A 14317-nucleotide genomic window follows, 5' to 3' on the forward strand; every position below is an offset into this window, starting at 1 on the left:
ACTCTCATGGAGAACAAGGTTGCAAAGAACTTTCCCTCCTTTTTATCCCCTCTTCCCCCCACAGGAAGCAGACCCTTGGATGTATCATGAGCAAAGGACTCTTGATCTGACTTGCATTGTTACCCCTGGCCAGCCCAAGCAGCTGAGGTCTGAGCTTTCCTTGCCCTGTATCATTGTGCAACACTGGAAAGAAAAAATAGTCTCCACCTTCAAACTGTGGTGACATGATCAGGGTTCTCTTGAATTTCTATGCATTCAATTTCCTCTCTCTCCTTTCGTTTGGCACGTTTCTTTTTCTTGTGGTGCTTTTTGGAAGGGGGAAAAAAGGTTAGGATCACGGGTAAGATAACAAAACAGTGCAGAAACGTGCAACCCCCGGTCAGCAGCAAGCATTTGAACAGTGTGAAGGTCAGGTTTGAAGGCACAAAGAGGAGGGGGAGCAACCCAATAAGAAAGGAAGTAATGTTTTGCAAAATGGCTGTCCCATGCTCTTGCAGGGAGCGCTTTATACATTGTGTTCTGGTGTGCTCAGTTGCTAGTACAAACGTGTAAAGCAGTGGTGCACAGTGGTCAATGGCAAAATTTAAAGTGTAGATAAGGCACAGGATAGAAATGCAGTCCATGACGACATTCCACAGGGTCATTAAGCCCAGAACGCCCAGCTCAATTGAGGTGACACTAAGAATGAGCCAGAAGTTTCCCAGAGGGTGGATCACGAGGACGAAAGTCAGGATTAACACCAGGAGAACCCCAAAGCCTGCTATCAGAGCAGGCACGGTGACTGCCAAACTGTACTGGTCTGTGAAAACAAAGGAAGGGTTAAACACAATGAACCTGATGCTCTTGGAAAGAGACAAGGGCCTCAGCTTCTCCAGGACTTCTATGACTTCCTCCTGGTTGTCCCTGTTAGTCCTGGCCACCAGATACAAGCGAGAAGCGATGATGTTGCTTTCATCCCCTGCCTTAGAGAAAATGATATCATTCCGAAAGTGTTGGAATTCTGGCTTTTTTAAAAACGAGCTTTGTAGGACACTGATGAAGTCAGTCTTGTTATTGGCACTGATGTTGCTGACTTTCAGGAACTGATAGTACTGTTCCACCCAGGAAACTGTGGTGAACCCACTACAGAGCCTCCGCAGGTCCTCCTGGACACTGCTGTTCCAGTACTCAAGGGGCTCATAAACATAGAATCCTATTACGGGACTATAGTTGCTGAAATATCTTTGCTGAACCATGGCGTAGGAAACACTTGGGGAATCACTGGCTAGTAGGTTGATGATGCTATCTCCGTCCCTGATCTGCAAGCACCCCATAAAGGAGAAGGAGACATAAATGAGATACAGGATGACCACAAATGGCTTCACGTAGATATTGGTAATCCACTCATTGTAATGTTCTCGGAGGAAGTGCTGAAAGAAATGGTGCTGGTAGGGGTGTGTCTCATGATGGGATGTCTGTTGGTGCCCATCACTCATTACTGTCTGGAACCACACAGGTTTGCGGTCCAGGTATTCTGCTGAAGGGATCTTACAGCAAAAGATGCTGTGGTATCGATTTTGCTCTAGTTGTCCAGCAAAGACCAAGCAAGAGCCAAAGAAAGAGAAAATGTAGAAGTAGTTCAGTAGAATAGAGACACACATATTCTGACAGAAGATCTTCACTGCCTCTATGTTTGTGAAGGGGCTGGCACCCATACCAAACGTGATGAAGTAGAGGGAGCTGGTCATGGTGTAGGTGACCATCACATCAGAATAGGCGTCCGCTACCCTGTCTTTGAAGGGTAAATTCTCTTTGGTTCTCCGCCATCCAGAAAGAAGTTCAAATACTCCTTTAGTTCCATGACCTAATGTTAAAAGAAAGAAAAAGAATAGTTGCTTTTATTTGCACCCATGGTTCAAGTGGATTTCATATAGATATTGCTACTTAATGTTCATGCTCTATTCTTCAAAATAGTGTTTTTTTTTTTCTTACTAGCAACTCAGAGAAAATACTTCGTCCCTGTTTACACTCAAGCAAATAACTGTGCTTATTGCTATTCTGGGTGAAATAAAAGATTCATTTTCTGTTCTATTTGCCTGAAAAGTTGTAGATACAGTGCTGTAATCACTTGATATTTTCTCCCTGCATGCTCAGTCTTTCTTAGTTGTCAAGAGCAGAAGCTGTCACCTGCAGCTTTACTATCAATGCACATGCTTCGTTAACTCACCCACAGTCCTTTTAAATGGATTCATGTATTGATTTATAGAATTACAAGATGAGATTAAACACTTAAACTACTACCTTTTAAAATAGTGATTATAGCCGGGCGGTGGTGGCGCACGCCTTTAATCCCAGCACTCGGGAGGCAGAGGCAGGCAGATCTCTGAGTTCGAGGCCAGCCTGGTCTACAAGAGCTAGTTCCAGGACAGGCCCTAGAAACTACAGGGAAACCCTGTCTCGAAAAACCAAAAAAAAAAAAAAAAATAGTGATTATAACATGCTCATCATCAATTTGTATAGGTTTTTTTCATTTTTCTCTTTCTTATGGGTGCATGCGTGTTTGCAGGTGTGTGTGCATATGTTTGCTGGTGCATGTGCATATATATGCCAGTGCCTGTGCATATGAGTGTTGGTGCATGAGCAGGCTTACAGACAATGTCTGGAATTGTTTTGGTAATTCTTCAGCCTTATACGTTTGAGGCAGACTCTCTTAATCAAACCCAGAGCTCACTAGTGAGGCAGGCCTCACTGACCAGCTTGTCCTAGGGATCCTGCTTTCACTTTCCAATGCTAGATCATGAGTGGGTTGCCATGCCAACCTGGCTTTAAGTAGGTGTTGAGGACCTGAGTTGAACTCTGGTTCTCTTGCTTGAGCATCAGGCACTGAGCCATCTTCTCAGACCGCATTTTATGAATTTAAATGTAAATTAAATAAAAATTCATTATGTATATGCATGTATGTTTGTGGTGAACAGAGATACATTATGTCCTGGAACCAGAGTTATAGGTGGTTGTGAGCCATATCATGTGGGTCCTGGGAATCAAACCAGCACCAAGCCAAACCATGAATCAAATCAAAGACTCTTCTGCAAGAGTATTATGTGCTCTGAACTGTGGAGCTATCTCTCCAGCCCCAGGACTTTTATTAATTAACAGTGGATGGAACTGCAAAACTTGCCTGGTTCACATAAAAGACCCTCAGGCCTAGAGATGACCGCAAATGATTTTTCTGAATATTTTATTTTTATTCAGAAGCTTTTATTTCCATTGTGACTGAACAAACATCTTTGTTTCATATCTGTGCATGAAAAATACTTCTTCCTAACCAATTTCTGGGCACCCTCTGATATATATTGTATAAAAGAGTGAACGGGCAAAGGATTCAATCAACACTTATTAGTAGAAAATCTGGTATTTGGCCTTGACTGTGTCCAGTTACTTTCAAGAAACTAAGAGGTTTTAAGAAAGAATTACTTTCTTACAAACAAAAGACGAAAGCAGCTGTGAGAGCAAAAGTATTAGACTCTAATGTAATTCCCCACTTTCCCACCACTTCCTTGAATCTGACCTGTCAATCATCACCCAGAATATAAGCATCAGTAACTTTCTGCATAGATGGTAATCTTCATAGATTATTCTTCCTGTTGTAAGCATAGCAATCCCAAACATGAACTATCCCTGTGAGCTGACACAAGCTCTGCTTGGATTGTTCTCCAAGAAATGTGTTAGACATTGATGCCACTGAAGAACGCAGAGTGACCAAGTTCACAAAAATCAGGACAACAAACCTCGTATGTTACCTAGATACTGGAGTTAATTAAGAGTTCCACACATGATTCAGCTAGCAGTGCTTTAGTGGAGACCTTGCAATTGCTCCATCTTAGCACATCTGGATTTGTATTGGTGGTAGATTTTGTGGCTTGATCCTCAGCATTGATTTCCTTCTTTCTTTTTATCTCAGACTTATTTTCAGGGTGGTTTTCAACCATGGTGTCGATATGAAACTGCTCTAAACAATTTGGTGTAAGTGGAAATTGTCTAAGGAGCCAATTGTAATACCAAAATGTGTTTAATTTTAAAGAGCATCATGGAGTCACATGGAAGAGCCACCAGCTTCCTCTTGAGGCCGCTTGTGAGTCTGTTAGGTGAATTGGTTGAATCTCTTCCCAGAACAGTGATGTTTTGCAGGAAAGTGAGAATCTATAACCCTTTTCATGGATAACTAACAAATCATATTCATAAATTTATTTGATGATAATGTGTATAATTTAAGTATATACAATGTTCATCTTTGATTTTCAAAGGATACAGGCTCTTTTTGGGGAGCTTTTATTAATTTTAATAAATTGGTAACTACTAAAGGGAATTAAACAGTAAAGGTCTTACCTCAAACATAAAGCCTTTGGCGACTTTTCTGAGTCTCCTGTCAGGAAAGATGTTATCTTAACACGCAGGAAGGGTTACAAAACTGCAGATTGGTAGAAGGCAGGGCTAGAGATACTTTTGGAGGAACTTATCTCTTACTTTTGATATATAATCATAAGCAGAACAATGGGTGTTGGAAAAATATTGATAAAAAACAGCAATGATTTTTTGCTTTTATCTTTTATAAGACTCATTGATCAACAGGAATTATTTCTCTCTTACCGTTTTGACAGCAGAATCTATTATGATAGTGGTTAGGGTCATTGAAATAAGACTTTAATTATAGCACCTCTCTTTGGAAATGAGGACATTAGTTTTCTTTGTAGTCACTAGGGATGGGAAAGCCACATGGTGCTGAGACTAAATTTGGCTTGCCTTTGCTAATGGTCATTTTAATGGAGCTTTCGATAGCCTATGTAGGGCAGGTTTTGCTTTATATAGTACAAAGGTCTCTATGTATGGGACAACCTCTTAGGCTTACATATTCATTGAGAATAAAAATGTGGTCTCTGGGCATGGCATGTTTTACCTTATTTGTAGATATCGTGTAGGTATTTTATAGGGTTTTCCCATGGAACTCACTCTTCTGATTCTCACACAATTTGGTCACTTCTTACCAGCCCAAACTCATCGGCTGCCCCAGCAATGGCTGTTGGTTCATGGCTTCGTGATTATGGCCATGACCAGTCCCACCTTCTCAGGTTTGTTCATCCTCTTTTCTGTGTGTCTCTTTGCTTCTTGGGCTTATCAGCCTGTTCAAGGTCAGCTCAGTCCTCTTTGTGACAGAACTGTCTCGGATGCTCCCAGGTATGCAGACAGTTTTAGGTTTCCTAAAATCTTATCTGACTAATTATTCACTCATTTATGATCTCAGCCACAGGTCCATTTACGATGGAACAAAATTTCTCAGGATAAATTCTATTCTGGTTGGGAAATGAACTGCATGTTACTTTGTTCTGGAAAATATTATTTTTATGCGGAGTATATTAGACCTTGGAAACATCTAGAATACCAATTAGCATCTTTTATTTTTGAGACAGGGTCTCATGCAACAAAGCCTGGGCAGAATTCTCTGTAAAGTCAAGGATTACTGTGAATTCCAAGCCTGTTTTTTTCCACCTCTTTAGTTGTGTTACTTACTCTGTGAACCATTAAGTAGGGCCAAAGATGAAACCCAGGTCTTTGTGCATGTTCTACCAACCAACTTACACTCTGGGTCATTTACCTCTGAATTCTTGACTATAAGCAAGCCCTCAAACATATTTTTTATCATAAATTAATTATCATAAATTCTAAAAATTAATACCAATATCATTATACCAGTATCAGTTCTATCCAGAAGAGCTTCATATTGTTTAATACCATGTAAACCAATATATACCTACATAGGGCTTTTAAATAGCCAACACACAAGATGTAATGGCAAACAAGAAAATCTTTCTCTACATGTCAGTCAATTCAGGCCATTTTGACTTGCATGATCCTGAGAGAAAGAGATATCACATCTTCTAAAATACCTGTCTTAAAAGTAGGAATATATACATGCAAAAAATAGTGGCACTATGATGAAACCACTTATGTTTCTGTAAAAGATGGAGATGCAGGAACATAATCAAGATAAGAAAAAGTCAAATTGATTTGGGGGTAGATACTATTCATACCATAAATTCTTGAGAAAATATAATAAGTGGGAACAGCCTGAATACATTGAGCCCTTGGATATATATCTTAAACACAAACAGTATATGTTATTATAAAGACATCTATATATGTTTATGTGTGAACTACCTTTATGATAGCTCAAGAGCTTCAATTTTTATATTTAAAAATAAACTGCTTAAACCAACAGGCAGATATGAGCTGCATGTATGAACTCACAGCAGATGTGAGAGCATGCACAAGAACTGTACAAGCCCATGCCACACCAAATGCCCAGATGGCAAGGGGAGCTGGGCATGCATTTCTGTCTCTAGCCGAGGTGTTATTGGCAATTGTTGGTGGCTAGGAGAGGAAGGGTCAGTTTTCCCTAAGAGTATAGCCCTTGGTGGGTTGACTGTGCTCCAGAAGAGGACCACACAGTAACACACACTTGCCATGATGAGGGAAAAAGGGACACAATGTTGGGTGATAAGAAAAGGAGGGATGTGAGTATGGAAAGAGCTGGGGGAGTGGGCAAAAGTGATCAAAACACAGTTCATCAAATTCTAAAACAAACATTAAGTAATATAAATAGAACTTATTACATGGAGGAATGAGCACTTGGTGAATCTTTTGTTTGTTTAATGCCAGGACCTACCAATCTTGAAAGTGTTAGCACCTTTGTCTGTGTAAATCTTTACTTTTGAGATGGTCACCTACACTGTAGGAAGTCTAGCTTTCTCCATTTCCTCTACCCAGTCTACAGTATGCCCACAGTCACAGTAATAAAATATTTCTCCAGACATTGAGACACACTCTCTACGAATAAAACTGCCCTTAATTGAGAATTACTGGCTTAACATAAAAAAGTAAATTACTTACACACATACCTGCTTAATCACCCATTCCAGATCACAAAATAACATATATTTCCAATGAAAAATTATAAAAGATACAATATTTGTTTATCATTTTTATATCCTATAACACAGAAAACTTCTCTTAACAATTTTGAGAATTTTTCTTAGTCCCATAATTATTTATTTTATCAAGTTTTTACATCAGTATATCTGTAACCTATCCATCTATACACATAAAACTGAGGTCTTACAAAAATTAAATGAGAACTTGAGATTATTTCTTCTTGTTGATCTGTTGATCTCTCTAGCAACTTTATTGACCATGAGCAGCCCATTCTTTTCTGTTGTTTGTCTGTCTTATTTTCCTTTTGTAAAAAAAAAAAAAAAAAAAAAAAAAAAAAAAAAAAAAAAAAAAAAACCTGGTGAATTTTGTTTATTGGTTTCAGTTAGTCCCTACTCTTGTGCTACATATCTTAAAAGAAGTTGCAACCCCCTCTTTGTTTATATAACCATGCCTTACTTCTTAATATTCTCCCCTTTCTCTGAATGTCTTTAAATTTCAAATGTTACCTAAAACCGAAGGCACTATTATCTCAGATGAAAATATATGAATAAAATATATGACTTGCCTTGTTACATGATGTCCTGAACTTTGAATATTTCTTTCTGCTACTCCAGTCCTGAGTAGTAGTAGGTCTGTCTTACTCTCCTATTAAAATCAGCATCCTTATCTAAGGCCATAGTTAATTAGGAGCAACTTTGAGGAAGGTTCTAACTAATTAAAAAACATAGGTAGTACAGTGTGTGTGTGAGGCGGGGGAGTTGTTGACTTTATATGATCTTTACCTCGTAAGAAAGTATCAAGGAGAAAAATTGTCTAAGTCAGGTTGGCCTGTGGGCTTGGGATCCTGTACTGTATGAGTGGAGAAGTTGAGGTAAGCACAAGCAAGTTTGCATTTGTTCTCTTTGCACTCTTAACTGTGACTGAAATATGACTCTCATCCCCGAGCTCCTGCCTTGACTTCCCCACAATGAGGAACCATGACTTGAAATCGTAGACCAATCACCTTTCTTCTTCTCAAAGTTCCTTGTGTCAGGGTGTTTAACATAGCAACAGGAAATAAAACTAAGACAACATGTGTGCATGTGTGCATAAAATTGTGATTATTTTCCTCCCATCAGAGATCAGTTTGTTCATATAGCAAATTATTAATAAATGAAGGTCAAAAATCTAATACTGGCAAACTTTGATCATGATTTTCTTGAATTATGTTAGTACATATTTGAAAAGCATGTTGGGATACTATAAGAAGTAATACCCTTGGGCCAACATTGAATGGCTGATGTTTCCTTTAACAACATTTTATGGAAGAAGAGACAGAGCACTCATAGAGTTGTGTGGAAGAGGAAATAGGAGAATAATTTGAGGAGGGAGATGAATGAAAACAGCAGATTTACATACATATGTATTGAATGTCCTGAAAGTCTTAGGAATATTGCTGTGGAAACTTCTTTCTAAGTGAAGACAAATAGAAGTAGCATACAATAATAAAAACTTACTTGTCTGCTGGTACAGATTACTGACAATAATTTAATACATTCTTCTATTTGCCATGGGACACATGAAAAATTGAGAATTTGAGTCTTATTTGTGGTTATAGTAGTGAAAGAGTATTAAAGCAAATATTTCAATATTATTTATTATTTTAAACTTTACATACTAGCCCCAGTTCTCCTTCTCTTCTCTTGCTCCCCACACCCTCCTCCATCCCACCCTCACATCCACTCCTCAGAGGGGTAAATCCTCCTTGGAGCGTCAACAAAGTCTGGCTTACCAAGTTCAGGCAGGAACAAGTTCCTCTCTCTTAAAAAAAATCTGCTGTTGCTGGGTGGTGGTGCACGCCTTCAATCCCAGCACTCTGAAGGCAGAGGCAGGTGAATCTCTGTGAGTTTGAGGCTAGCCTGGTTTGCAAGAACTAGATCCAGGACAGGCACCAAAGCTACACAGAGAAACCCTGTCTCAGAAAACCAAACCAACCAACCAAACAAACAAAAACAAAACAAAACAACAACAAAAGCTACTGTTGTGTGTTGTGGGACAATGGTCTTTTATCCTTTCACTTGTACCATTTTAATAAAATACTGATTGGCCAGAAGCCAGGCAGGAAGTAGAGGTGCGGTGATGAGAGCAGGAGAATACTGGGATTAATTAAATCACTGCTTGGCCCATTAGCTCTAGCTTCTTATTGGGTAACTCTTACATATGAATTTAACCCATCTGCATTAATCTGTGTATCGTCACGTGGCAGTGGCTTACCGGCAAAGTTTTGACATGTTTGACTCTGGCAATTCCATAACATCTCTCTAACTCCACACTTCTTCCTCCTAGCATACAGTCCAGTTTTCCCCACCTACCTAAGTTCTGCCCTATTAACAGGCCAAGGCAGTTTCTTTATTTATTAACCAATAAAAGCAACACATAGACAGAAGAACCTCCCACACCATTCAGCAGGGTATGAAAACTTTATACCTACATCAGAGATGCAGAAACAGAGGTTGAAAACAATGCAATTTGCTATAGCATGCTTTAGGAAGACCTTAGTGGTTATTTCTGTGTTGGTAGCTACTGGACTTGTTTTTCTCAGCTTGACATAAACCAATACCTAACTGGGATGAGGGACACTTAATTGAGAAAATTCCTTCATAGATTAACCTGCAATCAAGTACTATCTTGATGAATAATGCTTGATTGTAGGTGGGTGCAGTTCACAGGGGAGAGGTACCACTCTTGGGCCCATGGCCCTGGCTGGTAAAAGAAAGCAGACAAAGCAGGTCATAGGGAGATAGTTGGTAAGCTGGGTTCCTTCATGGTTTCTGCTTCAGCTCCTGCCTCTGGGTTCCTGCCTTGAGTTCGACGCTGACTTCCCTCAGTCATGGAGTATGACCTGAAAGTTGCAAGATGAAATAAACCCTTTCCTCTATGTTTGCTTTGGCCAAAGTATTTTACCAGAGCAATAGAAAACCTAACTATGGCAGCTACTCTTTCATTAATTAAGCTTGCAGACAATCACTTCTAAGCATACATAGGAAATGATATTTTATTTTATATTGAGGTTAGTATTACAACATCCTGACTTCAAATAAATCAATGAATAATGAACAAAAGGATACCATCCCAATTAAAATAGCTAAGCAGCTGAGAAAATTTAGATAATTCATTACCATTTTGAATTATGTTTCATTTGCTAGGTATTACATGTGACCATGCTTACTCTTTCTTTTTTTAAGTTGGTGATTTCATTTATTTGTTTGTTCATTTATTTATTAGAGACAGGGCCTCTGTGTGTAGCCTGGCTGGCCTGGAACTCTCTCTCTAGATCAGGATGGCCTAAAACTCACAGAGGTCCCCCTACCTTTATCTCCCATGTAAAATTCTTCATGTGGGCTTCATCAGAACCTTAACAGCTAAGTCCGGGGTCTACTTTCTAGCTTACATCACCCCACTTGGAACAGCTACAAGTCTGTCCTCTGTTACAAAGTATCACAGATTTTCCATTATACTCTGCTGGAAGAGCTCATTGAAGGTCAGTCTCATGATCTTGGGCAAGCACTTACCCTTTATATTGTTATACTAAACTCTTTAGAATAGAGAAAGCATTTACAAAATTTCTGTGAAACTGAACTGACCAGGATTGACATCTATTTTAACACATCTCTGTTGAAAAAATTGTGTTAATATAAATTAATTAATTAATATAAATTAAAAATTATTTCAATTAATATAAACTGGTTTAGTTATATTTTGTTTACATAATTATTTATATATTTTATGAATTTTTGAACTATAGAGTTATTAATACTTTATATAACTACTTTAATAATAAGCAGTGTTTATTATTGGCTATTAACTAACAGCCCTATATTCAGTGCAGGATTTCATAGAAGTGATTTGCCTAAATTTACTAAACTGGACATTTGCTGACTTTTGCCTAATGATTCGTGGTAGAGATGGAGATTGATGCCAATGAGTCTCAACTGGAAAATTAGCACATAATTCCTTAATCTTACTGACTCCTTACTATGACCGGAAATGGGATCTGAAATGAAGGAACGTCTTTGTTGCTTTTTGTTTAGTTATAAATACAATTGAAAAGACTAGGGCATTGTGTGCCACACTAACATTTCTGACATTTCGGAGACAGAGGCAGAAGGATCACTAGGAGTTTGACAGTATCCTGGGCCCTACAGTGAGTTCTTGGGCTTCAGAATGTGACTGTATCTCCAAAAACCAAACCATTGCAGACTAAACTAGAGCAAAGGGGAATGGGACTATATACCACTTCGATATAAGTGGTGATATTTTTAGGTGTTCCGTCACCTAAAATGTGGTATCTGACCTCATGATGATAATCAATACATATTTTTCTATTTTCCATTAACTGTCATTTAGAATAAGTAAGTTATTATCAGCTCACACAAGGTTCCTCAGCTCACAAAAGATGTACAGGGCTTTAAAGATGTTGGTGCTTCTATAAACTCAGAAGACATAAGGTAGAAAGCAATTTGACAGGCATTCTTCAAGCTGCCATGGTCAGGGACACCATGGTGCTGGTTTTACCTGGAGACTTTTGAGTGAAGGTCTCTTTTGACATTGTCACTAAGTAGTGGGAGTAGATTTCTCTTGGAATGTCATTGTCCTAGCGTGAATGATACATGGTGAGATTGTCACGACAGCACAGAGAACAGAAGAAATCAGCCCGGATCTGAACAATACTCGTTCTAGCCATGTAAAGGGAAGTTACTGGATCTTATTAGTTCCTTAATAATAAAAAGAAGGAACTTAACAGTCCTGTGTAGTTTTCAGAATTGTTGTGTGTTTTCTGTATATCTAATTTTTATATGTCTATTAATATATAAGAGAAAAACGGTCTCATTCTACAGTTCACATTTAATCATTTTGGACTACTTATAGTTATATTTGTATAAACATTGCTAAGATACAGTGTGTACATACATGTTTTTCATATACACTGATTTATATATGAATTATTAGTAGCTAAAGGTACTTTCATACTTAAACTGGTAAAATTTAAATTATTAAATTATATATATATAATGGTATAATATATATATTATATAATATATAATATAATATATATAATATATAATGGTATAAAGGTCCTTTATGACTTTGTTATTCTTTTTCTCTCTTCTTGTTTCGGTTTATCATCTGTAAACTAGGAAGCAATGCAGCTTTCCTTGGAGGGCCTATGTGCACGTTGTTCAGATCCTGCTAAGCACTGTGCTTAAAGGAAAACCATTGTGCTCGTCCTGACACTGGGGCTTGCCAAAAGGAATGTTCCAAACCCTTGGAGCTAGGATGCCATGCTGGTTTCCTCATGTGTTGATTATGGGTGGTTCTACTGCCACAGCTGAGCTGGGTGGGAGCCTGGTACTCTTGTGTCAGCTTTTCTCCCAGAAAAACAGCACCCATGAAGGCTCTGTTCTACCTGCTAAAGAAGCGTTTCGTGGAACCTTTCCTTCTTCTCCATACCTCTATACCTTCCAAGTTGTACAAAATAAGTTTTATGAGTGCAGAATGGAAGGCTTGGCAGCTGGGTACTTGGTTCTGCCATGAGCTGGCCTGGTGCTCACAGCTGGGTTTAGTGTTGTTCTGTTGACGATAACCTCACAAAACAGCACCAAGCATGGCTACTCTGTGACTTGATAGATTGAGGCCAAATAAATCCTTTCTACAGTCACAAATGAATGCAAACAAGACAGTATTTCCAAAGTAGAAAATGGTCCAAACGCCCCCTAGGAAGAGGAATGAGAGTGGCAGCTGATTCTTTACCAACCATAGTTTAGCTCTGCTCTGCTAGTCTCCATTCCTAGGCACAAGCATAAGAACTATCAAGATAACTGAGCAGAGACTTCCCCTTTTTGACAGTAACAAACTATACTCCTCAGAGCACTCGTTCAAATCCTATAATACTTGCAAAAATAGCGAAGTGAGTCCATTCAAGCACCTTCCTCCCCAAATGCCTCTGTGCCGCAGTGAGGCTGGTTTTCCTCACTACCATCTTCCAAAGATCAAAACTTGTATAATTATCCTGGTATATTTGGTGGTCTTTGGCTTGAGTGCATTGGCACTTTGTGGTGAATCTTATTTTGAGGAAATGAAATATATTAAAGAGTTATTATTGTTTTACAAGCTGATTTCTTTGAGTATAGGAGTTATGACCAGGAACATTTGGTGAGAGGCAAGCCCAGGGTTATTGACATATCACCAAAAGGTAGAGGCAGGGCTGGCCAGGGAAGAAATGTTTCAGTTTGTTCTCACTGAAAAGAGAATGCAGACTGGGCCTATGATAAAAGGGAGATTGGAGAAGAACATGGGCATCACATGGACGTTATTATGGGAGGATACTGGGAGCCAACTGAAACCAAAACTCAATGCTTTAGGGAAAAAGTGGATGGAGAAATTTAAGGTGGGGCAGACAACTCAAAATCATACAGTGCCTAAGAGGGACAGATCGGAGGTTTGCAAGCTAAACACGACATGCCTTTTAGAATGCCGAGACCCAGAGCTAAGGATCATTTTCCGTAGGAAATAAAAAAGAACTTAGATGAATGAAAAATTAAAATAATGCTAGCGTTTATTGAGCTAATGACATTTAAAGTACAGAAATTGATTAGAAAATTTAAGTTATTCATTTGAAGGTTATTTCCTGAGTGCCTCCCACTAAGAATGCACAGAAAATGCCATCACTCTGAAGTTTAATAACTGCTATTTGCTCCATTTAAAAATCATAGCACATCCATATGTCTGAATTTAACAGTTCATTAATTGCCGGCTATGGGGATTTTTTTTTTTATTCTCTAAAGAGTAAAATGGATGATGACTTAGGATTTCTGTAACACCAAAAGCTACAGAGTGCTTAAAAGTGTCTGATCTAATCATTAGAAAATGTATTTGAAATGAAAGAAATATTACTTGGCAAATTTAAATTAGGCACCATCTCAGTTTCTATTATATATTACTCAAGAGAGAAAATATTCAGAGTTGCACGTGGATGTTCGTGAAAAGCATTGTGGGTCAGAGGACAAGCGTGTTGGGGTAATTCCAGAGTGGTTTTCTTATTATTTAGTTTTGTTTCATGACATTTCTCCTTCATGAAGAAAGAGTACATGGTTGTAATCACCTCTGAACACTATGGCCTGGTGCCCATGAAAACTCATTTAACCAGGAAGCTCATGCCTGACATACCTCGAGTCATCTGAGTGGTCGTTAAACTAGTGAACTGGAACTTCCTTTAGGTTTTCCTTTTATGGATGAATTAACTTTATTGGAGAAGGTCTTTCTAAAGTACAGTAGACCCATGTCCTCTCCTTTTGTATCTGTCTCTAGAAAA

At 38.6% G+C, this 14317-nt stretch overlaps 1 protein-coding gene across 2 annotated transcripts in view; it reads right to left on the reverse strand.

Moving 5' to 3' along the window:
* Positions 1-209: 209 nt before the first annotated feature.
* Ptchd4 (patched domain containing 4) overlaps positions 210-14317 on the reverse strand; it is a 178682-nt gene continuing 164574 nt past the window's right edge. For both annotated transcript variants that reach the window (XM_038344228.1, XM_038344227.1), the window contains exon 3: positions 210-1843. In XM_038344228.1, the coding sequence (XP_038200156.1) occupies positions 210-1843 (1634 nt within the window). The remainder of the gene's footprint in view (positions 1844-14317) is intronic.

This window comes from Arvicola amphibius, chromosome 9, assembly GCF_903992535.2.
Source record: "Arvicola amphibius chromosome 9, mArvAmp1.2, whole genome shotgun sequence".
NCBI lineage: Eukaryota > Metazoa > Chordata > Mammalia > Rodentia > Cricetidae > Arvicola > Arvicola amphibius.